Source organism: Neolamprologus multifasciatus, chromosome 11 (genome assembly GCF_963576455.1).
Source record: "Neolamprologus multifasciatus chromosome 11, fNeoMul1.2, whole genome shotgun sequence".
Classification (NCBI taxonomy): domain Eukaryota; kingdom Metazoa; phylum Chordata; class Actinopteri; order Cichliformes; family Cichlidae; genus Neolamprologus; species Neolamprologus multifasciatus.
In genome coordinates, this window is record NC_140449.1 from 16,767,528 (window position 1) to 16,795,342 (window position 27,815).

General features: G+C 41.9%; 2 protein-coding genes across 2 annotated transcripts; one reads left to right on the forward strand and one right to left on the reverse strand.

Annotated features, from left to right (window-relative positions):
- Positions 1 to 8,652: 8,652 nt before the first annotated feature.
- On the forward strand, positions 8,653 to 11,027 carry LOC146508061 (uncharacterized). Its single transcript, XM_085177520.1, has one exon. It carries the CDS (start codon positions 9,149 to 9,151, stop codon positions 9,845 to 9,847), a length of 699 nt encoding a protein of 232 aa, XP_085033646.1. The 5' UTR covers positions 8,653 to 9,148; the 3' UTR covers positions 9,848 to 11,027.
- A 3,401-nt stretch (positions 11,028 to 14,428) lies between these two features.
- LOC146508062 (urokinase plasminogen activator surface receptor-like) lies at positions 14,429 to 21,270 on the reverse strand. Its single transcript, XM_085177521.1, has 4 exons — positions 20,995 to 21,270; positions 20,776 to 20,919; positions 20,415 to 20,525; positions 14,429 to 20,302 (listed from the first exon to the last, which is right to left on the reverse strand). Exons 1-4 carry the CDS (start codon positions 21,008 to 21,010, stop codon positions 19,905 to 19,907), a joined length of 669 nt encoding a protein of 222 aa, XP_085033647.1. The 5' UTR covers positions 21,011 to 21,270; the 3' UTR covers positions 14,429 to 19,904.
- Positions 21,271 to 27,815: the final 6,545 nt, after the last annotated feature.

Sequence of the window (27,815 nt, forward strand, 5' to 3'; positions counted from 1 at the left end):
GATCAGCTGATCGGCTTTTCTGTCGTGAGTCTCTTCTTTGTTTTTGGCCCACTTTGCACCAGAAAGAAGAAACAAGCGGCTAAACAACAGCAGCACGTTTAAGCTTGATAAGCTGTTGTTAGAATTTATTTAATATTACTTTCTACACCAGGATCTTTTTCTACATAGCTGATGGCTGGTAACTGTGCAGGGGCGGATCTAGCAATGTTTAGCCAGGGGGGCCGATAGGGCATGAACAGGGAAAAGGGGGCACAAAGACATACTTTTCTTTCTAATTCTCATTTAAAATGTCGAGCTTTTAATAAATGATTATCTGAATCTTACACTCAAAGTTTTAATCTGATGTAAAATGTATAGAAGTCCATTACTGTATATAGTAACTGTTAAGTCTAATATACCCTAGTAAGCTATACTACTTTTTCATTTGGGAAGATACCATCTGTGCAGTCTGCAAGTCTGTTGAAGAAAGATGTTGAATCTATTTAATTATTCTTGAAAAATGATTTATTTCTGTGCATTTTTTTTCACACTGCATCAAATTAAAGTTGATTACGTCGATTAAGCATCATGAGGTGGAGGGTGGTTCCCTATTTTTTTTTTTTGCTGGGAGTTTGCAATCCTATTATTTAGGTTGCTTAATATTTCTGCTAAGTACTCTTTAAAATACAAGAATAGGGAGGATGGAGTAGGTTTAAGTTTATTAGATTGATCAGTGTTGCTGAACTATGAAATATTTTGGGTGCAGTGAATTTTTTACATACAGGTATAACAGAATAGCTTTAGTGTTGTTGTTTATTTAAACTTGAGTATGAACTTATACAAAATGCAGCAAGATATCAAAAAAAGTTTTATTGATTAATAAACACACTATTTTGGATTCATATCGGTATCGGCAGATATCCAAATTTATGATATCGGTATCGGACATAAAAAAGTGGTATCGTGTATAATATATATATAATAATGCACACCATGTGCTAAGTGACATTAAGGTCCCCTTTAAAGAGTTTGTGTGCCACATTGCTTTTTCTTTGTTTTGGTTTTGGTTTTGCCAGCTTCTATTCACAACACAGTGTTTAAATTGGTTAATAATTTTAAGTCCAACCTTCCAGGTTGTTATGATGGCCCAGATTTTTCTTATTTTGTGATTCAAAAGTGAATCATGTGGAATACATTACTTATTTAAACACTTGAAAAAGATGGTGCGATGGCCTTAATACTTAATACAAGTCAAATATTTCAAGAATGTTTCTCGATGTGAAATTGTAAAGAATCTTTAGATAGGATGCAACATTTTGTAATAAGCTACCCCACAACCTGTTGAGTCATGCCTCTCCTGTACTGTTAGATGGATGTACATGCAGGTCTTTACAAACCATTCCACTTTACTCCTGCTTAAGTAACCAAACAAACAAATTTACTCTTGGAAATTATAAACATTCCAGTCTTTCTTTATAAAAGTAACACAAACAGATAACAACAAATGACGCAGTAATGATAATTAGAACTAGACTGGTATTCAAGCAGACAATAATTAAAAAATTTTGTGCCTCTACAAATTAAGAACTGTATGATTATTGACTCAAGAAGACCTGTAATTTCAACGCATGTGCATTCAAATTTTGGAACAGGCCCAACATTGATGTTATAAGTTTTGTGTTGTAAGTAACTTTTGGCTTTAATATTTCCTGCCTATTAGGAATCATATTGCATTTCAAATGCAAACCCAAAGGCTTTTAAACATCTAATTTGTCTGTAATGATAGTGTTGCATTATGGAGTGTTGGTTTTTATGCAAATTCAACATTTTCAGATGAAAATTCACCTGTGAGTTTTACCTATTTCACTGTAACAACCCCAGTATGCCATTTTTTTTAAAAGATATATGGTTGTGTATTTCTTTCTCTTTTCTGAAGTAATTTACCCACCGAGCACCAACCTCTTTTTTTTTTTCTTTCTTTAAGTGAGGGCCTCTAATACAAATGTTGTCACCGTGTTTTGTACTACCAGCTTTTAAAAGAGTAAACAGTGGGCCGGAAAGGCTCTGTTTTTACTTTGAGGAGTCTGTTTTTACTTTGTCTCCAAGTGTGCCTAATATTAATTCCATCCAAGCAGTGCTTCCAGATGACTCTATATTTTATACAGTAGTGGATTTATGTTTGGCATATTACTCAGTCTCTGTACATGAAAACATCCAAGGGCTGTTCATATTTCTATACAAAGATAAAGAGTATGTGTGGTCATGATTGCTGATGGATTTCATAGATGAAGTCGCTCTTTATTTAGCTGGAGTTAATACGCACAAGTTTTAGTTGGTCTTTCCAGGTCCATCAAAGCTTTTATATGTGGATGATATGCTGTGGGCATCTCCCATGACATATAAGTGCCTGAGAGATTTTCTTCCTTTGCTGATGCAAATTACACAGCATCATTGGATAAGCTGCAGTTTTCCCATCCATCATTCAGCTATTTAGGACATGTGCTGAAAGAGGGATGTCAACACCTGTCACCTGAGAGACTGCAGGCAATTAAGGACATTAAAATGCCATGTACAAAGACTGGGTCTTTGTCATCTTTGGGGCTTATGAATTATTGTCGTCCATGATTGGTGGATGTGAGATTATTATATTACCTTATGCCACGTTATACCCCTAATTAAGATTAATCATTATGTGATTTTAGTTTGCATTATTCTCCTGACTTAGAAGGTGATAACTATTACATTTATTAAACTGATTTGTATTACATTAGATTGCCAATTTATGGTGAATGAATGATATTGTTTTATGATGCATTATACTGCTGAGTTATAAGAAATACTGTTTTCAGAGAGTCATGGCCTTATTTGTCTGATGAGAAAAGAACAGAACATACTGCACAGGAAGCCAAGGTCATAACTTAGGCTTACTGAGAGAGAGAAAAAATGTGGATGTTTAGGTTTTATGACTTTGGAGGGGGGCTGAAGCTATAAGAATGTAAGAAACGCTCAGACACTTCGAGATCAGGCAGACACCCTCCCGCGCTCATCTCCCCTCCGGATGGTTTATGCTCAAAAGTGTTGTATGGAATAATACGATTTTTATGGAATAAAATGATTGTTGATTGAGCACTTATACACCGAGTGTTGTCCTTCCTTCAGCCAAAAGATGAAAGAATTGGGAGAATTTAACATGGATTATGCCACTCATGATGCTGTACTACGAAAGGCCAAACTTAATATGCTTTACATTGTTCAATGGGATGAGGAGTTAAAGCACACTTTTCAGCACATCAAATGGATTGGACTGGGTCTTATATAGCACATTGCTACTCCACCTGAGCACTCAAAGTGCTTTATACAAGGTCATTTAGTAGCTATTCACACATGAGTTTGAATGTCAGATAGAACACTGATGGATGCATCAGAGTGCAACTTGGGGTTTATTTGACATGCAGTCTGAGCAACCAAGGATGGAACTACCAACTGTCCCGATTCATGATTGAGGTGAGAGACAAACGACCTCTGGTCCAAGTGCGTCAAAACAATGATTTTATTAAACACGTGTGGAAAGATACACAGCTCTATATTGTCACCCCATATTTCCAATCAAAACATACTTTCAGCATGGTTTTATTATGTCAGGGTTAACGCCCCTTCTCGCATTAGACAAAACATCACATGTATAGGTTATAATTAATGACAGTTCAACAAGTTTCCGTGTTTAACAGCATTTTTCCCTATATGGTTGTCTGGCTCCTCCAGATGCTTCCTGTAGACCCCGGATCACTAGTTGCCACGCAAAGACAAAGTAAGATGTCTTTCACCTTTACCCTAGAAATTATACTTCATGTCTGTGTATGTAAGCATGTTAGGCATTCATTCACAGCATTCAAGTCATTTCATCAATATATCAGTTCAGACATAACGCTGAACGACACTTTTAACCTTCATTAGACTGTATGCTTAACTCTATCATCAGCACAAATGCAATGTTTGTTAATAACATGATTGAAACTGTGTGTTTAATAAATGGAATAAATGTTTAATCAAATGCCATTGCTCAAAGCTTAATAAAAAGAATCAACATGATATAAAATGATATAAAATGATATAATCCCCACACAACCTTCCATTGTGTAGATGGCCTGCTCTACCTCCTGAGCTAGAGCCCAAATGTCTTTGCTGCACTACTCCCCTTCTAATTGCAACCAGATTATACGCTGCTTCTTCATCTATATGTGGGGAAAACTGGATAAGTCGCCTCTGTTGTATTGGCTTAGATCAGGGGTCTGCAACCTTTAACACCCAAAGAGCCACTTGGACCCGGTTTCCACGCAAAAGAAAACACTGGGAGCCGCAAATACTTTTTGAAATCCAAAATGAAGATAACACTGTATATATTGTTTTTTACTTTTATGCTTTGTGTGAACAACTAAAGTAAGTAAGTAAAGTTTATCTATTAAGCGCTTTTCGCAGAAAGGCAGTCACAAAGCGCTGTACACAAAGATTAAAATAAACAATACAATCAATAGACATTCTACACAATGTAAAAGATCAAATGTAAATAATGTAAAGAATGTAAAATACGTAGATCAACAAAAGGCTTGTTTGAACAGAAAAGTTTTTAACTGCTTTTTAAAAGAATCCACAGAGCAAATAAGGTGTGTTGCTTATGAACTCCATGAAGTGCTACGGAGAAAATTACATTTTATTTATGTAATTAACACATTTTGAACTCTTAAATAAATATAACAAAAGGAATGACACCTAGCTAAACTAAAATGATCCAGCAAACAAAAACTCTTGTGAGTCGCCACCCTTATATCGCCTTTGGGCTTTTGGAGCCTTGACCTGACTTTTAAAAAGTAATTGGAAAAAAGCATTATGCTGCTAAAAAAGGAAAAATAGATATTTGCAAAATTCTGCCTAAATATGTATTTTACCTGGTTAATGTGTGTGGCGGGGCGTGGTCTGCAGCGCCGCTGGGAGGCGGACGCACCTGTGCGGCACCGCAATCACGCCTCGCCACCTTAAAGTCTGCGCTCTCTCTGCTGTTGTGTTGTCGGGCTGTGAGCTGAAAAGCTACAGCCGACTGTATGTACAGCAACCGTGTGTGAAAAGTGGTCAATAAAGAGATGCTGAAAAGCATGTTCATGCAAACATTGTCGGGTCTGCCGTGATATGTTTACAATAAGACTTATGGTCCCAAACCTGTGCGCAGCATCTGCAAATCGGGGCTTTCATCTTTACGCAGGACTGTAAGCTGTCATCTGTGAGGCGTGAGCGGTGTTTGTTTTAACATAGTTCATGGTGGAGCTGCTGACATAATGTGGATCCATAACTGGCCTACCTGGGGTCGAAAGTCTCGATAAATGCACAGCGTTTCGCCGGGTACACCAGCTTCCGCGAGTGTGACGCTTATTTTGAGCGGTGAAAAAATAATATAATATAATATAATTTTTATATTTCAAAATCACAATAATCTTCCAATTTAGAACTACAAGTTAAAAAAAGAACTAAACACAAATAAAATACACTTCAGCTAAATACTTCTAATTTATTTTCCCAAACCACCGGGAGCCGCAGTATAAGGACAAAAGAGCCGCATGCGGCTCCAGAGCCGCAGGTTGCCGACCCCTGGCTTAGATCCATGGGGACAGACTGAGACCAGTTGTGTATTGCTCTAAAGTTTTGCCATTGATGGTGTTGATGTCAGCAGTAGCATTTGATTATAAAATATGTCTGAAATATAAAAATCTGTAGAAAAGGTCTGTCTCCTCAAACCTGTCCATTAGGAAGATTTAATATGCTTATTTAATAATTTACTACAAAGAGATCAATGTGTCTGGGATCTTATTAGCCTCTCTGTGAATCGCTACCCTATCATGGTGGAGGGGTTTGTGTGTCCCAGGGATCCCAGGGGCTATGTTGTCTCGGGGCTTTTGCCCCCTGGTAGGGTCTCCCATGGCAAATTGGTCCTGGGTGAGGAACCAGACAAAGAGCGATTCAAAAGACCCTTATGACAAAAACATCGAGGGAACAGTTTACCCTGCCCGTGATAGGGTTACCGGGGCCCCTCCCTGGAGCCAGGTCTGGGGAGGGTGCCCGAAGGCAAGCATCTGGTGGCCGGGCCTTAGTCCACAGTCCTTAGTCCCTGCACCTTAGGGTCGGGGAATGGATCCTGAGTGTCATGTGCGCTTATGCGCCAAGTGGCAGTTCAGAGTACCCAGCCTTCTTAGAGTCCCTGGGTGGGGTGCTGGAAGGTGCTCCACCTGGAGACTCCGTTGTCCTACTGGGACTTCAATGCTCACATGGGTAACGACAACGAGACCTGGAGGGGAGTGATTGGGAAGAACGGCCTCCCTGATCTGAATCCGAGCGTTTTTTTGTTATTGGACTTCTGTGCAAATCACAGTTTGGCCATAACGAACACCTTGTTCGAACATAAGAGTGTCCATAAGTGCACGTGGCACCAGGACTCTCTAGGCCACAGGTCGATGATCGATTTTGTAATCGTATCACCAGACCTGCGACCATATTTTTTGGACACTCGGGTAAAGAGAGGGGCTGAGCTGCCAACTGATCACCACCTGGTGGTGAGTTGGATCAGGTGGTGGGGGAGGACGCTAGGCAGACCCGGTGCACCTAAGTGAGGGTGTGCTGAGAACGTCTAGCAGAGGCCCCGGTCTGCGGGATCTTCAACGCACACCTCCGCCAGAGCTTCAACAGCATTCCGAGGGAGACTGGGAAATTTGATTCCGAATGGACCATGTTCAGCATCTCCATTGCCAACGCTGCTGCATTGAGCTGCGGCCGCAAGGTGGTTGGTGCCTGTCATGGTGGTAATCCCTGAACCAAATGGTGGACACCAGAGGTGAAGGAGCCACCAGGCAGAAGAAGGTGTCCTATCGGGCTTGGTTAGCCTGTGGGACTTCGGAGGCAGCTGACTGGTATCAAAAGGCCAAGCGGCTCGGGCAGTGGCTGAAGCAAAAACTCGGGTGTGGGAGGAGTTCGTAGAGGCCATGGAAAAAGACTTTCGGACTGCCTCCAAGAGATTCTGGCGAGCCGTCAGGCATCTCAGGAGGAAAAAACGGTGCTCTACCTGCACTGTGTATAGTGCTCGGGGAGCGCTGCGGAAGGACTACTTCGAGGACCTCCTTAATCCCACTGACACGTCTTCCGAGGAGGAAGCAGAGTCTGGGGATGAGGGGGATGACCCACCGTCTGGCCCATTGTTACAGGTCATTCGATCCCTATACAACCGTTGCAAGAGCTTGGTTCGCATTTCTGGCAATAAGTCGGACTCGTTTCTGGTGGGTGATGGGCACCGCCAGGATTGCCCTTTGTCACCGATTCTGTTCATAATTTTTATGGACAGGATTTATAGGCGCAGCCAAGTGGCGGAGGGCTTTCACTTCGGTAGCCTCAGAATCTCCTTTTCGCGGATGATGTGGTTCTGTTGGCTTCATCGGGTAATGGCCTCCAGTTCAAACTGGAACGATTCGCAGCCGAGTGTGAAGCAGCAGGAATGAGGATCAGCACTTCCAAATCTGAGGCCATGGTTCTCAGCCGGAAAAGGGTGGAGTGCCCACTCCAGGTCGGGGATGAGTTCCTGCCCCAAGTGGAGGAGTTCAAGTATCTCGGGGTCTTGTTCGCCAGTGGGAGAAGGGAGCTGGAGATCGACAGACGGATTGCTGCTGCGGCCGCAGTGATACGGACGCTGCACTGGTCCGTCTTGGGGAAGAGGGAGCTGAGTGTAAAAGCGTAGCTCTCAATTTACCGGTCAATCTACGTCCCTACCCTCACCTATGGCCACGAGCTGTGGGTAGTGACCGAAAGAACGAGATCGTGGATACAAGCGGTGGAAATGAGATTCCTCCGAAGGGGGGCTTGCCTCTCCCTTAGAGATAGGGTGAGAAGTTCAGCCATCCGGGAGGGGCTCAGAGTAGAGCCACTGCTCCTCCACAAAGGAGCCAGCTGAGGTGGTTCGGGCATCTGACAAGGATGCCCCCTGGGCGCCTCCTGGGTGAGGTGTTCCGGGCATGTCCCACCGAGAGGAGGCCCCCGGGGCAGACCCAGGACATGCTGGAGAGATTATATCTCTTGGCTAGCCTGGCAATGCCTTGGTGTTCCCCTGGATAAAGCGGATGACGATGGATGGATGGATGGATGGATGGGATCTTATTAGATCTCAGCTTTACTCTTGTGAAATCTCAGAAAAGCTGTCACAGCAAAACTTTTTTTCTTTCATAATAACAAGCTTAATGTTATGCCACAGAGTCTGCTGGCTGCTGCTGGCAATCACGTTTATCATGTTACCTGCAAGGAGGAGGTGACAACTGACGAAGACTGAAAGGTGACTTCCTCTCACGTTGTTATAAAATACGTAGTATCTCGAAACGAGGTTAAGCGCGGGGTTCATGCTGCAGAAGTTATGATGTCATCTTCTTAAAGTCCTCTCACCTTGTATCCCCTCCTGGAGAGCTCCGCACCTGGGTCCTCATTCCCCTTCATCCCCACGGTCTGCCGGCCAGACCGTGACAAAGTCAGGCATGAAAACACACAATTCAGAACAGAGACTAAGCTGAGAACTAACGAGGCTAGCTGCCAGGCCACGCCGGGCTCCACCACCAGCTAACGAGGCTAGCTGCCAGGCCACGCCAGATCACGCCAGGCTCCACCACCAGCTAACGAGGCTAGCTGCCAGGCCACGCCGGACTCCACCACCAGCTGACGAGGCGAGCTGCCAGGCCACGCCGGGCTCCACCACCAGCTAACGAGGCGAGCTGCCAGACCACGCCAGGCTCCACCACCAGCTAACGAGGCTAGCTGCCAGGCCACGCCGGGCTCCACCACCAGCTAACGAGGCTAGCTGTCAGGCCACGCCAGGCTCCACCACCAGCTAACGAGGCAAGCTGCCAGGCCACGCCGGGCTCCACCACCAGCTAACGAGGCGAGCTGCCAGACCACGCTAGGCCACACCGGGTACCAACACTAGCCAGCAAGGCTATCTGCCAGGCCACGCAGGGCTCCACCACCAGCTAACGAGGCTAGCTGCCAGGCCACGCCTGGTACCAACAAAAAGCCAGCGAGGTTAATTGCCAGGACAGGCCAGGTTTTGGCAACCCTCAAAGGTGGTTGGCAACCAGCGGGCCTTAAAGCTGTTAAGATGCCGCCTAAGAGGAGCACCGTTAATGAGGAGGAACTGGAGGACATAAAGAAATCCCTAAACTTTATGTCAGAAGAAATAACAACAATTTCAAAACAACAAAAACTGATACTTAATTTAATGGATGATATTAAAGAACTAAGAAGGCAGAGCGAGGAAAAGGACAAGAAGATTGCTATGCTGGAAGGACGGGTGTCAGATCTGGAACAATATTCAAGAGTAAATGATGTGATGGTGACAGGACTGGAAACCAAGCATCAGACATATGCAAGGGTAGCAGCATCAGAGAGAGGGGAGCCACCCGAGCAAGAGCTACGCTCTTTGGAAGAGCAGGTACTGGCCTTCTTTAAAAGCAAAGGTATCGAAATGGACAATAAAAATATTGAGGGATGCCATCCTCTTCCGAGGAAAAACAAAAATCAAATACCTGCCATTATCATTCGTTTTGTTAATAGAAAACAGAAAAAAGAACTGCTCAAGCAAGGAAGAAAGCTAAAAGGTACAAATGTTTATTTAAATGAACACCTAATCAAGAAAAATGCAGACATTGCAAGACAAGCAAGAATATTAAGAAAACAGAAGAAAATACAGTCAACTTGGACGTCAGACTGTAAAATATTCATTAAGTTAAATGGAACACCAGAGCAGGCTAAGGTTCTAGTCATCAAAGAGATGACGGAACTAGGTAAATATAACTGATAAATGCAAAGCAGTGCTAAATATGATGGGACCGTCCAAGTGCACAACCAACGTAGATGTCTGACAATTTTCAACTAACAACTCATATAGATATTGAAAATAAGACATTGATGTATGACAGCAACATAGATCCTGATTGTAATTTCTTTAACAATAAGACAAATGAATGCAATTATTATACAAAGGAGCAACTTAAAAAGGAATTCAAGGTAGATCAGGGTATAACAATGGTTCACTTTAATAGTCGAAGCTTATATGCAAACTTTCAATCCATCAACGACTACATAACACAGTTTGAACAGCCATTCAATGTGATAGCCATATCGGAGACCTGGATAACTCCTGGAAAAGAAGAAGACTTTAAAATAAATGGATATGAATTCCTTCATGTAGACAGGATCAACAAGAAAGGAGGTGGGGTGGCACTTTACATTGATAAAAACCTAAAGTACGAAAGAATGGGAAGAATGATAACTTGATGGAGTGATGGAATGTTTATCAGTGGAAATAAGTATGGAAAAAAGGAAAAACCTAATTGTCAGTTGTATATATAGAACACCAGGATCTAAGATTGAGATATTTAAAGATAAAATGGAGGACTTATTTACAAATATAAATCAGAAAAGAATGTTTATTTGTGGGGACTTTAATATTGACTTATTGAATCCAAATCATAATAAGAGTACAGAAGAATTTATTGATTCCATGTACAGCATGGGTTTATTTCCACTGATAACAAGACCGACCAGAATAACATCTCATTGTGCAACTGTATTAGATAATATATTTACAAATATAATAGAAGGAAATATAAAAAGTGGGCTGTTAATCAATGATATAAGTGACCATTTACCAGTCTTTGCATCTTATAATTGCCATTATAAAGTGAACAATGATGGACATAAGATTATTTACAAAAGAATAAGAACAGAGAAGACATTAAATTGTCTTAGAAATGAACTTTTAAAGCAAGATTGGAATATTGTATATGAACAAACAGAAGTTAATAAAGCTTACGAAGGATTTTTAAGAACATTTAACACATTACTTGATAAAAACTGCCCAGTAATTGAAATCAATAGGAAACACAACTATGCAGGAAGACCATGGATGACTAAAGGACTACAAAATGCCAGCAAAAAAAAGAATACCCTATATCGAGAATTCATAAAAAAGAGAACAATAGAAACTGAAAGGAAGTATAAAACTTACAAAAATAAATTAACTAATATAATGAGATCCTGTAAAAGAGAGTATTACATTAAAAGGTTAGAACACAATAAAGATAACACAAGAGATATATGGAATGTATTAAACAGTATAATCAAAAGTAAAGACAGTTATTGATGGTATTGTAAAACCATTAAAATATATATTCAACTTGTCATTTCAAAAAGGGGTTTTTCCACAAAAAATGAAAGTTGCTAAAGTTATTCCCATTTACAAAACCGGTGAAAGGCATCATTTTACAAACTATAGACCAGTGTCAATACTCTCCCAGTTCTCTAAGATACTGGAAAAACTTTTCATAAAAAGATTTGACAGTTTTGTGGAAAAATATGAATTAATGACAGATAGTCAGTATGGGTTCAGAAGCAACAGATCAACAGCTTTGGCATTGATAGATTTAATGGAAAAGATAACGGAATGTATGGATAATAAGAGGTATGCGCTCGGCGTTTTCTTAGATCTAAAGAAGGCATTTGATACTGTTAATCATGAAATTCTATTAAAAAAACTGGAAAAGTACGGGTTTAGGGGAGTGGTTTTGGAATGGTTAAAAAGCTATGTTGGGAATAGGTAACAATATGTACAAATAAATGAATATAAATCTAATTTGATGGATATAGCTTGTGGAGTACCTCAAGATTCAGTACTGGGTCCAAAAATGTTTATTATGTACTTAAATGATATCTGCAGAGTATCGGAGATTTTAAAGTTTGTAATATTTGCAGATGACACAAATATACTGTGTTCAGGTGTGGAATTGCCACAGGTTTTGGAGATGATCACACAGGAATTAACTATATTAAAGAAGTGGTTTGATATAAATAAATTATCATTGAATCTAGATAAAACCAAATTTATGTTGTTTGGAAACCAAAAGAAAAACATCAAAGTAGAAATATGTGTTGACAATGTATATTTAGAAAGAGTAAATGAAATAAAATTTCTTGGGGTGATCATTGACCACAAGCTCTGTTGGAAGCCACATATTACTTATGTTCGGGGGAAACTGGCACGGGGCATTGCCGTCCTGGGGAAAGCAAAGCATATGCTGGATCAGAAAGCACTGCACATTTTATACTGTGCTTTACTACTGCCATATATGAGCTACTGTGTAGAGGTCTGGGGAAACACATACAAAAGTAACACACAAACAATAATTGTAATACAGAAAAGGGCCATTAGATTAATAAATAATGTGGGGTACAGGGACCATACAAATGCACTCTTTGTCAAAATGCAAGCTATTAAATTCCAAGACTTGGTGAAGCTTAAAACAGCGCAAATAATGTATAAAGTAAGAAATAAATTGCTTCCAAAAGAAATCTGTAAATTGTTCATAGAAAGAGAAGGTGGGTATAACTTAAGAGGGAAATGGAATTTAAAAATACAAAGTGCTAGAAAAACTTTAAGAATGATGTCTATCTTAATTGCAGGAGTTAAATTATGGAACAGTCTAACAGAAGAAATAAAAGACAGTAAAAACATAAAACAGTTTAAAGTAAAATATAAAAACCTGATTTTAAATAAGTATAACAATGAAGAAAACGGGGTTAACCCAGGACGGTAATGTTGCTGGTAATGGTGTTGTGGTTCTTTTTTTCTTTTTTTTTTCCATAATTTGTGTATCTGCAAATATACACCTTCTGTATTTTTCATATGAAAGAAACTATACTGTGGTGGGGCTTGCTAATTTCTTGGTTTTGATTTATGTATGTTTTGTTTTGTTTTACTTTTGTTTCATATGTTGTTTGTTTAATTTAAGACTATAAAAAAAAAAAATTAAATGAATGAGAGGTAAAACTTGAAGGGGTAGGGACAAATAAGTAAATACTTCTACCTACTCCTTTTCAAACAAATAATGGAATAATATATTGTAATGATTGTGAAGGCTCATGTTTGAAATGTTTGAAATAAAAATGAACTGAACTGAACTGAACTGAACTGAGTCCATCCAAAACATGTTTGTGCATATGTCAGGACCAACCTGATACATAAAGTTCTGCTGGAGGACATTTAATAGTGGCAAAACTTTAGTCTGATTGAACTGATTGGTTTTTCTGAACTCACTCAGCCTGTGGAGTCAGTGTAATGGTCTCAGTCATATACACTACCATCACTTATATGGCACTTATCTGGCTGATTTTTTGACACGTTAAAATTTACTCATATTAAGACAGTGTTTAATTTATCCCATAAAATATATTTCTGAATGTCAAATTGCAAGAAAGAACAGCAAAATACACATGCGAGGTGGCACAGATTTTGTGGCTTTAAAATATATTTTCTCCCTCTGCTGGTAATTGACCTTCTGGGAAAAGAAAGATTAAAATATCTATAAACTTTTTTATAAATAAGAAGAGGAGGAAGAGAAAACCTGTGGCTCAAAACTAACTTCAAATCAAGTCTCATCCTTTTTTCTTCTTCATCACCACAGAGACTTCACAACACAGTTATAACACTGCTTAACTCATAATCAGTGTTGGGCAAGTTACTTTGAAAAAGTAATTAATTATAGTTACTAGTTACTTCAATAAAAAAGTAACTGAGTTAGTAACTGAGTTACCAGATTTAAAAACTCTTTACTTTGCCTTGTTTGGTATCATTCTTTTCAGCACAACCTCACGTGTCTGAATTTACAGTTATGTTTTTATTTTGACATACTGTATTAACACAATTGATCTAAAATCAGACAAAAAACATGAAATCTGTGTAGAAAAAGTTATATTTTTGTACTGTAACAACCACACACATGTTTAATGAATCATATTTCATAACTTTAAATGAAAATAAAAACTGTCAATGTTAAAATCATATGCACAAGTTTTGCAAACAACAAAGTTATTTTCAGCCATTTACCTTTTACCCTTCTTTTTATAACCATTTCAAATTATTTACATAACAATCAGGTGTTTTGCATTTAATACTATGCCACACAAGTTATTTGTGCCACTCCAAAAACAGAATTTCTGTCCACTATAAAGGAGAACCTCACAGCCTGATACCTGCAGGTCTGACAGCAGGAGGTGTATCACTCCTTTTTTCTACCTAGAGACAGCAGTCGCCTCATTATTCTGACACACAACACAAAACTATCCACAACACTACACACTAACTACGCAAGACAACACATTAACTACACACTCCAAACACCCTAAACGTCACAAATCTCTCACATCTCAAAACTCGCTTTCTCTCTTTTTCTGCTGTCTTTCTCTCTCTCTCTCTCTCTCTCTCTCTCTCTCTCTCGCCGTCACTCCTAAAACTTCCCCCTCTCCCTAAACAACCAATGTCATGTTGCCATATCATTTTTTGATTGGTTGACATGGTACATTTTTCTGTACATTTCTGTTATTTGTTTTGTTTTTTTGCTCATAAGCAGAGAGTGCTTGCTAGCGCTGTCCTTAGACAGTAAAGGTGACGAAACTATTGAGGAAAAAACGCCGCATATATATTGTTTATCATGACTCTGATTTTACGTGGCCTATCAGCACAATTTAAAAACTGGTATATATCACCTTGTTGCTTTGTCATCTTAAAGTGGTTGTTTTATTTGGCTTTCCACGATTACTATATTCTTCCTCAGTCAAACAGCAGCACTCATGTGATTGTTTTTCCCCCTGAGCTCCAGGTGCTGTGCCAAAAAGTGATCGTCGGGCAGAAAGTGATCGCTGCCCGCGGGAGCGCACGCTGCTGCTTAAAGCTGCAGCGCCCGGATTACTTACATAGACAGCTATTTCCGTACAACTGATATAAGGTGCGGTAAGCTGAAGACAGCTTCAGCTGTTTGTTGAAAAATAGTAACGCAGCCGCACCACATTTTTTGTTAGTAACGGTAACGGCGTTGTAACGATAGAAATAGTAATTAGTTAGATTACTCGTTACTGAAAAAAGTAACGCTGTTAGTAACGCTGTTACTTGTAACCCGTCACTGCTCATAATTCATATTTTACGAAGATGAGACAGGCCCTGATTAAGATTAACACTAGTGAGATGCATGCTACAACACTACACAGATGTTAATAATGATGATTTCTGAAAGAAACTGGGGGCATTTGCATGTACTATAGGACATTGATCTAAATGTCAACAACTGAATCTATTTTTTTAGCAGTGTACAGACAGAGAGGGACATTCAATAATAAGAGACCAAAAACTGGACCTTGCATGAAGTCAATGTAATATAAACATGATAAGTTGGTGAATTTGAGCAAAATACATAAATAAATAAAACCCTGTGCCGATCATAAGTGAGTCAAATTAGTCTTAAAGGATAAAAACCTCAGTCCTCTTCTGTGGCACCTGGTGGCCAAAAATATGAAGAGCAGCTTGAATCTACAACTTGTACTGAACAGCTTAATTATGATTGCCCTTTCTACATACTGAATAAAGTGTAAGTATTAGATTTTGAAAAATATTGTTTGCTAGTTTATAAATAATTCTTCCCCCAGCTCCAGTTATTGCTAACTTCGTAGTTAAGTCATCTTGCTTTTGGGGATTTTTCTATCTGTGTGGATCTCTGTAATGTTTTTTATTGAGAGCCTTTGGCCGCTAGGTCAGCCATAAAACTTTGCATATTTTGAATGTGATTTGGTTAACTTGAATGACTAAGCACTCAGTGGATATCTTGGGATACTTGTGGATAAGTCACTAACCAAATTTAATCCATCCATCTTCTTTTGCTTATCCAGGGACTGTCACCAATCAAATTTAATGAGCAGGAGAAAAAATTGTACATGTGAGGACAAGAAATGACAAAAAAAAAAAGACATTAACAAAAAAAAGACACCCTTCCCCCATAATCTTTTATTTACAATATTGTATTTGGTGAAAATGTTCTGATTGTTCACACGTTATTTTCTTTTGTTGTTGTAAAATAATGTGTGCGCCAGTCTCCAACAAGACATAGCGCTGGAAGAGTAGTTATTCTCTGTTACATCACAAGAGGGAGTATCTCCTGATATGAGCAGCTGAAGTGGGAGTAAACGAGCCAGGCCACTAACCTAATGCAGTGCGCCTAACAAAAGCTGTGTGAAAGTGTGTACAAGCGTGTAACAATATACTGCTATGGCTATATATTTGCACTTAAGCAGATAAAAATAGTAAATAATTTGACCTTGGTCTTAAGATAAGTCCACATGGTTGCAGGGAATGTGGGAAAGTTGGCTGTTAATTCCCATTATGTGTGGTTAGTGTATATTTATTGTTAGCAATGTAGATTAGCCATGAAGCTACCGGTTAGCAGCTCGAGCTAATTTGCCAGTTCGTGTGGAAACCTCGTGGCACTGTGGTGGATGTCTACCTGTACTGGGCTGTAATCACAGTTAATTCAGACCTGGGAATCACACTTTTGTTTAGGTTTATTTCGTTTATGCTACTGTAAGAAGTATTGGTGCTACGGCAAGGAGGAGTCAGGACGCCAGGTCAGGGGGGAGATATCATCACCCCCACCCGAGATTGGGTACATAGCCCCAAGTGCGACAGGAGAAGGATTGTTGAGTGCGAGAGGAACTGACCTGAAACTGACCTGCATTAACATCCTCTGCTAGAGGATGTTAATGCAGCACTACGGACAATACCTACAACCACAATTACCGAGACTAACAAGCTGATCTACAATACGGCAGCAGTGATCAGTGAGATGCTTGGCTACAAGTTGAACAGCCACAAGGAGCAGTAGAGGGCAAGATCAAAGTAGCACGGAGGGAGGTTAGCCAACTAACGGAGTTGCAGAAAGGTGCGAAAGGTGCATAAGAAATACAGCAAGCTGTCCATACCTGAGGCCTTGGAAACTGCCAAGCAAAGACTCACAGCCTTGGCCAGCCGCTTGAGGAGGTACACCAGAGAAATAGAAGGCAGGAGAATAAACCAGCTGTTCTCCACAGAACCAGCAAAGGTGTACTCTCAGTGGCAAGGGAACAATAATAAGAGAACAGCCCCACCAAGGCTGGAGACGGAGCAATACTGGAAGAGCATATGGGAGAAGGACGCAACCCATAACGGCAATGCTCAGTGGCTAGTGGATCTGAGGGCAGACCATAGCGATCTCCCTGAACAGGGTCCAGTAACCATCACAGTGGCAGATATCCAAGAAAGGGTCTCCAGTATGAAGAGTTGGACAGCACCAGGGCCCGACATGGTTCACGCCTACTGGCTAAAGAAGCTGACTGCACTCCACGAGCGTCTGGCAGCACAAATGAACCAGCTGCTAGTTAACGAGGGACACCCGGAATGGCTAACCGAAGGTCGGACGGTCCTGATCCCCAAGGACCCCAAGAAGGGACCAGTCCCCTCCAACTACCGACCAATAACCTGCCTCAGTACTACATGGAAGCTCCTGTCAGGCATCATATCGGCTAAGATGAACAGGCACATGGGTCAATACATGAGCGGGACACAGAAAGGAATTGGCAAGAATACCAGAGGTGCAGTCAGAACAGTCAGCTGAGACTGCAAGACCAGACTGACCAACCTGTGCACTGCCTGGATTGATTACAAGAAGGCCTATGACTCAATGCCCCACAGCTGGATACTGGAATGCCTAGAATTGTACAAGATCAATGGGACCCTAAGAGCCTTCATCAGGAACTCAATGGGGATGTGGCGTACAACACTAGAGGCCAACTCCAAGCCCATAGTACAAGTCACCATCAAGTGCGGGATCTACCAAGGAGATGCTCTGTCCCCACTGCTGTTCTGCATAGGCCTGAACCCCCTCAGTGAGATCATTAACAAGACTGGCTACGGATACCGACTACGGAACGGAGCAGTTGTCAGCCACCTCCTGTACATGGATGACATCAAGCTGTATGCCAAGAGTGAACGAGACATCGATTCACTGATCCACACTACCAGGCTATACAGTCGGATGGTAACAAGGGAAGGTAGTCAGAACTGAGGGGATTGAACTACCAGAAGGCAACATTGCAGACATAGAGGACAGTTACAAGTACCTGGGGATCCCGCAGGCGAATGGGAACCATGAAGAGGCCGCTAGGAAAGCTGCAACCACCAAGTACCTGCAGAGGGTCAGGCAAGTCCTGAGGAGTCAGTTGAACGGTAAGAACAAGATCCGGGCCATCAACACGTACGCCCTGCCCGTGATCAGGTACCCTGCTGGGGTAATAGGCTGGCCAAAGGAGGAGATAGAAGCCACTGACATAAAGACAAGAAAGCTCCTTACCATGCATGGAGGGTTTCACCCCAAGTCCAGCACCCTGAGGCTGTACGCTAAGCGGAAGGAAGGGGGCCGGGGACTGGTGAGTGTCAGCACCACAGTCCAGGATGAGACAACGAACATCCAAGAATACATCACGAAGATGGCCCCAACTGACAGCGTGCTCAGTGAATACCTCAGGTAGCAGAAACCCAAGAAAGAGGAGGGAGACGAGGAACCATCATGGAAGGACAGGCCCCTGCACGGTATGTACCACCAGCAGATAGAGGAGGTGGCTGATATCCAGAAATCCTACCAGTGGCTGGACAAAGCTGGACTGAAAGATAGCACAGAGGCACTAATCATGGCAGCACAAGAACAAGCTCTGAGTACAAGATCCATAGAGGCTGGGGTCTATCACACCAGGCAAGACCCCAGGTGCAGGCTGTGTAAAGATGCCCCAGAGACAATCCAGCACATAACAGCAGGGTGCAAGATGCTAGCAGGCAAGGCATACATGGAACGCCATAACCAAGTGGCCGGCATAGTGTACAGGAACATCTGTGCTGAGTATAACCTGGAAGTCCCGAGGTCAAAATGGGAAATGCCCCCAAGGGTGGTGGAGAATGACCGAGCTAAGATCCTGTGGGACTTCCAGATACAGACGGACAAAATGGTGGTGGCTAACCAACCAGACATAGTGGTGGTAGACAAACAGAAGAAGATGGCTGTAGTGATCGATGTAGCGGTTCCGAATGACAGCAATATCAGGAAGAAGGAACACGAGAAGCTGGAGAAATACCAAGGGCTCAGAGAAGAGCTCGAGAGGATGTGGGGGGTGAAGGTAACGGTGGTCCCCGTGGTAATCGGAGCACTAGGTGCGGTGACTCCCAAGCTAGGCGAGTGGCTCCAGCAGATCCCGGGACTAACATCGGAGATCTCTGTCCAGAAGAGCGCAGTCCTGGGAACAGCTAAGATACTGCGCAGGACCCTCAAGCTCCCAGGCCTCTGGTAGAGGACCCGAGCTTGAAGGATAAACCGCCCGCAGGGGCGTGCTGGGTGTTTTTATATATATATATATATATATATATATATATATATATATATATATATATATACACAGCACCAAAATTATAATGGCTTAAATATCTACATAAATATTTTAAGAAGTGGTGCTGAAGGTTCTACAGGTCCAAGATCAGTTAAAACAATTGTATTTAAATACAGGTTATTCTGATGTGTCACCAAGATCTAAAGGAAGACTGAAGTTGTCACGTTCAAATGAAAACTGACTGTACATCTGCATCATCAATGTTTGTGTCATTCATGGAAGGACACAAGCTGCTGGGAGATTTCAAGTGACATAATAATGAGTATACACACTTTGCACTTTCTGACACTATTTCTATGCATTTGTTTCATTTACAAGATTTGCCTGATGTTTTTTTTTTTTCATTTTAACCTTCAAGTATCAGTTCAAAATGTTTTAGAAATGTTAAAGAAAACACAAATGCATAAAGTACATTTTTTAAAGGAGCAAATTTTAAAATATTTGAGAAAAAATAAAAATACTTTTTTATGAAACTTTATATTTTTTGACCGAACTCTTGGTGAATATCTGGAAGTATTGTGAAAGTTTAAAGAAAAACTGGGCTGTGCTATTTTTTTCATCAGCTAAGAGAACAAGACCAAAGCGATCAGCGGTGCCACAAAGCATACAAGGATGGTACTTGTTGATTTGCCAGCAGTTGTGCTGCTGGGCTGTGATCCTGTTGTTGTGCCAGCAGTTGTGCTGCTGGGCTTTGATGCTGTTGTTGTGCCAGCAGTTGTGCTGCTGAGCTGTGATGCTGTTGTTGTGCCAGCAGTTGTGCTGCTGGGCTGTGATGCTGTTGTTGTGCCAGCAGTTGTGTTGCTGGGCTGTGACGCTGTTGTTGTATCACTGTTGCAGAGGTCACCCTGGCAGCAGCTGACTTCTCCTCCAATGATTCCTGAGAGCTGTGCAGTTTGTGTGTTTGAACAAATCATCTTGGAGGCGCAGCCCTTTACTTTAGTAGTTTCCCCTCCTGCATTCACTGAGAAAACAAAAATTATTCTACTGTGCTGCAAGTTTGAAAAAAGGAATCACTGAATGTTCCTCTAAGCAGAAAAGAAACATACAGAAACTTAATGTTCTAGGCCTGTTACCTGCTGCTGAAATGCAGTAGTCCTCATTTCTGTTGCAGTTTAGAGTTTTGGTGCAGTCATTTCCATCACATTGCGAGCATTTTTTCCCATTTGGCGAGGGTATGCTCCAATCTATGAAGCACAAATATATATGTCATATTTGTTTCCTTGATTATTTTATCAAAGTGCCAAAAAAACATCAGATATGCAAATACTGGATACTTTAATCCTCATCCATCAGGAGAACTCAGTTATTGAGAAAAAATAAATTTTCCTAAACCTGGCTCACTTTGTAACTTTTTCCACAATATTAATAAAATCTACTTATTTATCACAACAGGAAATACTATTTCAAAATACCAAGAAACATGTTGTAAATTACCAGGGACATCTTGAGAGTTGCACAGATCAGAGGTGCAACACTTGCTGTTAGTTACAACTTGGGCAAATCCAAAGTTGACTGAGCCACTGAAGCACTGATCAGGCGTAACACAAGTTCTCCCCATAAATTTAAATTCTGAACCACCTGAAACCAAAGAGGAACCATTGTAAACTCGGTCACTTCAAAAAATAATAGAAGAACTATAAAATACCATTTTACCCATATTTGAAATCATTCTGACTGAACCACACTGAGTATTGGATGGACATTCTTTTGTTGTCTCATTGTAGCTTCCAGATGGTCCTGGTATGCATTCATAACATTCCAATGGACATGCTGATAAAAGACATTTAAATAAGGAGTTAAATCAACTTTTCTTGCATTAACCGTACAAATCCTGAAACTCCAACTAAAATAAATAGATTCAAACAAAAGGCTAACAGTACAATAAATAGTACAATCATTTGTAGGAAGTAGACACATTTTTTGCTGGGTTGTAAATAACATGATGTAAAAGCAATAAAAAAAGTTTCTTTAAAATGTTAAAGAACAGATAACCAAGGAAAAACTTGCTTTTAGGGAGCAGCAGGATCCCAAGGATCAGCACAAGGATCTGCATTCTGTGATGGTCAGATAGAAGTGAAATTTAGTTTAGTTTCTGTTCAGGTTGTAAGTAATTCTTATTGGGGGAGTGGTTTCTCTCTCTCTCTGACCACAACTTAACCCTTCCTTTGACAGTGAAAGAACCTGACAATCAAATTTTTTTTTATTTGCATAGCAAATATTAGCCTTTGTTAAATTTGTAAATAAATTATCTTATTGGTAAACACTTGCATTTCACACACTTTTGGTTATTTCAATTTCTGAACTTTTTAGACATGCTTCTGAGATCCTGTGAAAGCTGGTAAAACTGAAGCATAGTTGCCATCAGTCTCTATTTAAAGGAGAAGGCTAGTCCAACAATAACACTTTGCATGCTTTGAATATGATTTGGTTAACTTCAATGACTGACTACCTTCTGGAAAAGCCACTAATGAAATGTAGTCAATTAAAATCCAGGTACAAAACTCTTGTGCAAATATGCTGTACAAATATTACTAGTCTACTAGTAGAATTTTATTCTACTAGACTAGTTGCACATTGCAGGTTGCACTCACTGCTGCCCCTGCCGTATAAAAGTAAATGGAAGGAGAGAGACCCTTTCCTCTACCCTGGAAATTTTGCACTTGTTCCACAGTGTTATGACCTGGCTCAAAAGCCACAACATAAATAGGGAAACTAACACCAGAATTTCACAGGGAAGAGGGTGTAACACACAGGGATTAGACATGGTTTCTGTGGGAGCTCAATGGGTAAAGATGTTTATGATGGCTTTGTCCTGTTTTTTTAACAGGTTATATGAATGGTTATATGAATAAAATGACAGAATATATTATTTTAAATGTGAAAAGAAGTTTATAATGTTTACCAGTGTTTCTCAATGACAATAGTATTTGGCTGCGGAGCTTTGAAACCATGGTGGAGAAGGCAGGGTGTCCTCTATAGCCGGGGACCAGGATAAACAGTGGGTATGTTCCTGACCCTAAACAACTGTCATGATCCATGATCCATGTTGGCCCAGCAGTCTTAGTATTCATGTATTTTTGTATTTTGTTCCTTATTTGATTTCCCCTTGTGACTTTTATCCCCTGTGTGCCCCTCTATGTATCTGTGAGCCCTCGTCTCCCCTCCTTGTGTTTCATTCCATGTTTCCCCAGCCCACTATGCCCGTGCTCTCTCTCTCCTCCTGTCTGGTCCTCTGTGTACTTCCTGTTTTACTTTGACAGTCTCCCGTCAGTGTGGTTTACTCTTGCCATGTCTCGTTATGTTTATCTGTGTCAGCTGTATTCCCCGTGTGCTTCCACTTCCCTCGTTAACCCTCTGTGTATTTATGTGCATGTCTCCCTCAGTTTGGTGTCGCGTCGTCAATGTCTCCTCCCCGAACCTGTGTGTCTTTCTGTATTCCCTCGGTCTTCTGTTAGTATTCCCAGTTTAGTTCTGTTTCGTTGTAAGGCCTGCAATAAAGCAGTGATTTTGAGTTCAGTTCCTGTCTCCGTTAGTTTTGCGTTTGGGTCCTCATCTGCCTCCACACAGCTAGTTCATGACAACAACATGCTAAGATTAATATATTTTTTACTCAATACACGAGAAGCAACTTTAGTTTTACCTTATGAGAAGAAGCATTTTCTGTAACCTGCAAATTGTCCTCCCCAACAAATTGACCTTGGTTGACAGATAGTCCTGCCCCTGTACTGGGAAGATATTGTAGTCAAGCATGGATAATGTTTCTGAGAATAAATCACATTATAGGATGAGAAAAAGGTGTGGCCTGCCTGCTGAAGCAGCTCAGAAGTGCTGCTTTGCTTACAGCAGTGGTTCTCAAACTTTTCACAATGAGTACCACCACCACGAAAAGCATACAAGTGTTAAAACAGATTTAAGATCCCTTGAAAAATTATATAAATGAAACTTGTATGTTTTGGATACTTCCTAAAACAATATATGAAAGTAATGAGAAAGTGGCCACTTTCATGAGTAAATCATATAAGCCTTATATGATTTACCATATGAAGTAGGCCACATCTTATGCAAGTCTTTTATAAAATTTTACTGTTTCTTTTCCATATGGGCATGACCAGCATTATAGTAGTATTTAATAACATATACAGTTTACATGAGACAAGACAAAAGTAAAATAAACATAAAATTGGTTTAGGGCCCGGACGGCTTGGGGATAGAAGCTCCTCTTGAGTCTCTCTGTCCTTGCCCGGATGATGCGGAACCTTCTGCCGGATTGCAGAAGATGGAACAGTTTGTTGCCAGGATGCGACGGGTCCTTCAGGATCTGCGCTGCTCTAGTCCGGCATCTCCTGGTGTAGGTGTCCTGAAGCGGGGGGAGAGGAATCCTGCGGCAGCGTTCTGCTGTACGGATCACTCTCTGAAGAGCTTTTTGGTCCTTAACACAGCTGTTCCCAAACCAGTGGACTGCCAGTGAGGAAGTCCAACACCCATGCACACACAGACGGCTGTTGAGTCCTAGATCCCTCAGCTTTGTGAATGGTCTGCTGGGTACTATTGTGTTAAACGCTGAACTGTAATCAACAAACAGCATTCTCACATAGTTACCCTGTTTCTTGTACACGTGGCTGAGTGTGGTGTGCAGGACGTGGGCGATGGCGTCCTCAGTGGATCTGTTGGGTCGGTAGGCGAACTGGAGCAGATCTGTGGTGTCTGGAATGGAAGAGGAGATGATGTTCTTCAGCAGCCCCTCGAACACCTTCATTACTACCGAGGTCAGTGCAACTGGCTGGTAATCGTTCAGGGATGAGCGTTTGCTGTTCTTGGGCACAGGGATGATGGTGGTTATTTTGAAGCATGTGGGGACCATAGACTTCACCGGGGACTCGTTGAAGATGGAAGTGAACACACCTGCTAGCTGGTCAGCACAGCAGCGCAACAGACCGCCGGTGATGCCGTCTGGCCCCGCCGCTTTCCTTGTGTTCACTGTCCTCAATGCCGCTCGGACGTCATGCTCCGCGATGCTGGTCACTGCTGATGACGTCATTGTCCTCGGTAGTCAGGCGGTAGATAGCATTAGCCACCTGGCTAACCTCGAAACAGGCGTAGGACTGGTTCAGCTCGTTGGTGAATGCAGAGTCGGCGTTGATCGACGCAGTGTCCCTGGCTTTGTAGTCCGTAATGGTGCGTAGTCCATGCCACATACTCCGTGTGTCGCCCTGGTGGAAGCGAGACTCCACGCGCTCCCGGTACCGGCGTTTGGCATCTCTCACTGCGTGCCGCACGCCATATGAGGCCGCTTTGTAGGCGCTCATATCGCCAGTGGCAAGACCCGCGTTGTAGGTGGCGGTCCTGGCATTCACTGCAGCGCGGATCGATCTGTCCACCCACAGTTTCTGGTTCGGGAATGTGGTGACTCTTGCAGTGGGGATAATCTCCTCCGCTAGCATATTGACGAAGCATACTGCTACTTCCGTAAACTCGTCGATGTCGACTGCGCATGCTCTGAACATGTCCCAGTCTACGTCATTGAGTGCGTCCTGTAGCGTAGCTTCTGATTGGGCAGACCAACGTTTCACCTCCCTCGTGGTTACTTCTTCCCTCTGTATGTTTTGTTTATACTGGGGAATGAGGAAGATGGCGTTGTGGTCAGACTTCCCAAAAGCCGGGTATGAGATAGCTTTGTAGCCCTGCTTGTATGGTGTGTAGCAGTGGTCCAAAATTCGATCCCCCCTCGTTGGACACGAGACATGCTGGTAAAAGTTTGGAATGACTTGTCCGAGGTTCGCTTTATTAAAGTCTCCTGCTACAATGAGGGCTGCACCCGGGTCCTTGTTTTGAAGCGAACTCAGCACATCATGTAGTTCGGACAAAGCCATACCTGTGTCCGCTTGGGGTGGGATGTAGACTACTATGGCGATGACCGAGGTGAACTCACGGGGCAGATAGAAAGGGCGGCACTCAATGCTCAGGAATTCCAGATGTGGCGAGCAGCCGCTGGAAAGAGTAGAAATGCTCCTGGCATCACACCACTTTCTGTTTACCATGAAACACACTCTTCCACTTTTGGTTTTGTTTGACTCTGCCGTTCTGTCCGCGCGGAGCACAAAGAATGAATCCGACGGAGTTACGGCCTGGTCCGGCACGGTGGGGGTCAGCCACGTCTCCGTGAAGCACAGAATTTTGCAGTCCCTCATGTCATGTTGGAAGGTGACTCTTGCTCTTAGGTCATCAAGCTTGTTCTCCAGCGATTGTACGTTGGCCAGTAGGATGCTGGGCAGTGGTGCGTGATGCGCCTGCTGTCTCAGTCTGTTCCTAACCATAGCTGGACTGGCTGGATTTTTCGTTTTTATGGGCTGATGTTTTTGGTTTTTTTTTCATTTTTTTCCCCGTAATGGTATAAACACTGAAAGGTGGTGAATTGGCCAGATGCTGGGAGATGTATAAAAATAACTCAATTGTTTGGTGGTGGCTATTGCGGAGCTTCCACAGATTCAGTAACATTAGCAAGTGGTGGAGGGCAGCAGGTGCAACACGCTGGCAGGTGGATGAGGGAAAGGCAGGAGGAGCAGAGACCCGAGGCGGTGAACTGAACTTCAGGTAAGAAGTTATGACCTGCAGTCTATCCGGGTCAGATGTAAACCAAGTTTAGGTGGAGTTTATTTTCGTTATGCTGACTTTTTACAGTCAGTTACAATAACTCGTACTGTGTGCTAGCTAGCATGACGGAGTTTCTATAGAGCTGGGCGAGTGCTATGATGTTAATGATGTTGAATCTTATTTTATTCATAAGGTTAGTTATTAGAGTTTCCAACCGTCCCGTAAAAAATTGAATGGTCTCATATTCAGAGAAAATGTTACGCGTTTTGTGTTGAGGTGAAAAGGAACACAGTTTGTCCCGGACTTCAGCTACAATGAAAAAGACACAAAGCTGGAGTTATTCTGTGTCTTTGCTGCACAGCTGCCTCTTCTCTCATTCTCCCCCCTCCCTCCACTGTTTCTACTTCAATCAATGATAGGCTGATCAGCTTTTCTCTCTTGTTTGTTTATGGCCCACTTTGCGCCAGAAAGATGAAACCAGCGGTTGTCGCGCTAAACAACAGCAGCACGTTTAAGCTTGATCAGCTGTTAGAATTTATTTAATATTAATTTCTAGTGTCAGCTGATGTTTGCTGGAGTCACAGCTGTAAAAACTGCTGGTCACGATATCAGTTTGGATATGTGGTGAGAGGGAAATATGAAGATGAAACCAGGAGATGTCCTTACTGAATCATCAGAGCTGAACAGGTGATGGAGAAACAGGTTTACCTTTTATGTGACATGAATGAGTTGAAGGGAAGTTATGAACTGTTTCTGAGAGACAAATAACACCAGGATCCTTTTTTGTGTAGCTGACAGCTGGCAACTGTGCAGGGGTGGATCTAGCAAAGTTTTGCCAGGGGGCCAGGTAGGGCATTAACAGGGAAAGGGGGGCACAAAGAAATACTTTTCTTTCTTTTTCTCATTTAAAATGTCTAGCTTTTAACAAATAATTATCTGAATCTTACAACAAACGTTTTCATCTGATGTAAAATGTATAGAAATCCATTATTGTACATAGTAATTTTCCCATCATAATTTCTTCAGAAGTAGCTAAGTCCTGTATATGATACCAGTATTTTCCCACATTTTCTAGATACTGTACCAGTACTGTGTGTAAAATGCCATCAAAAAGTCAATTAAGTTTTATTCTTTCTCACCTGTCTTTCTATCTCCTTTCACTTTTTAAAGGTTGCCATGTTAGAAAAAATATTTTGCCCTGCCATGCTGTTTATTGATGTGGCAAATGAATGGTTTATAAAAATATATCTAAATCTGTCATCAGTAATCAGTAATGATCATGTCTCACCTCTAGTCTTCTCTGTCTTAATTTCAGGTTTTCACCATGTGTTGTAGATAGTTCAGGAGGTTAACTCGACCAAGCAGTCTACTTTCGGGTACTGTTTAGAATACCAGAATAGGGAGGATGGTGTAGGCTTAAGTTTATTAGACTGATACAAGTAGTAATATACTGGCACTTTTTTTGCCCCCCCCCCCCCCCCACTTGCGTGTGCGCATGCGCGTTCAGGTGTGCTCGGCGCATGCGCGTTCAGGTGTGAAAAACACACCCTCTGGGCGGTAACGACTCCTCCTAGTGGGATGGCTTAGGTTATATAGGTATAAAAGTGATCCTTTCACATTCTAAGAGCATCACTGCCACGGCCTAAGGAGCACAGACACATCGCGCTAAGGACCCCACCGACTCATCGACCTAAGGAGCACAGAATACCATCTGTATCAACCATGACACCCAGCCAGGACATCGCCCATGCCACAGCCGCTCTAGGTATGTCTACAGGAGTATGCAGCCGGGGTCCTCAACGTAAAAAGCAACGCTGTGAAAATGCCGTAGATGGGACTGTATTTAAGTTAGAATATCGCGGCGCTGAAGGGTATGTGTATAC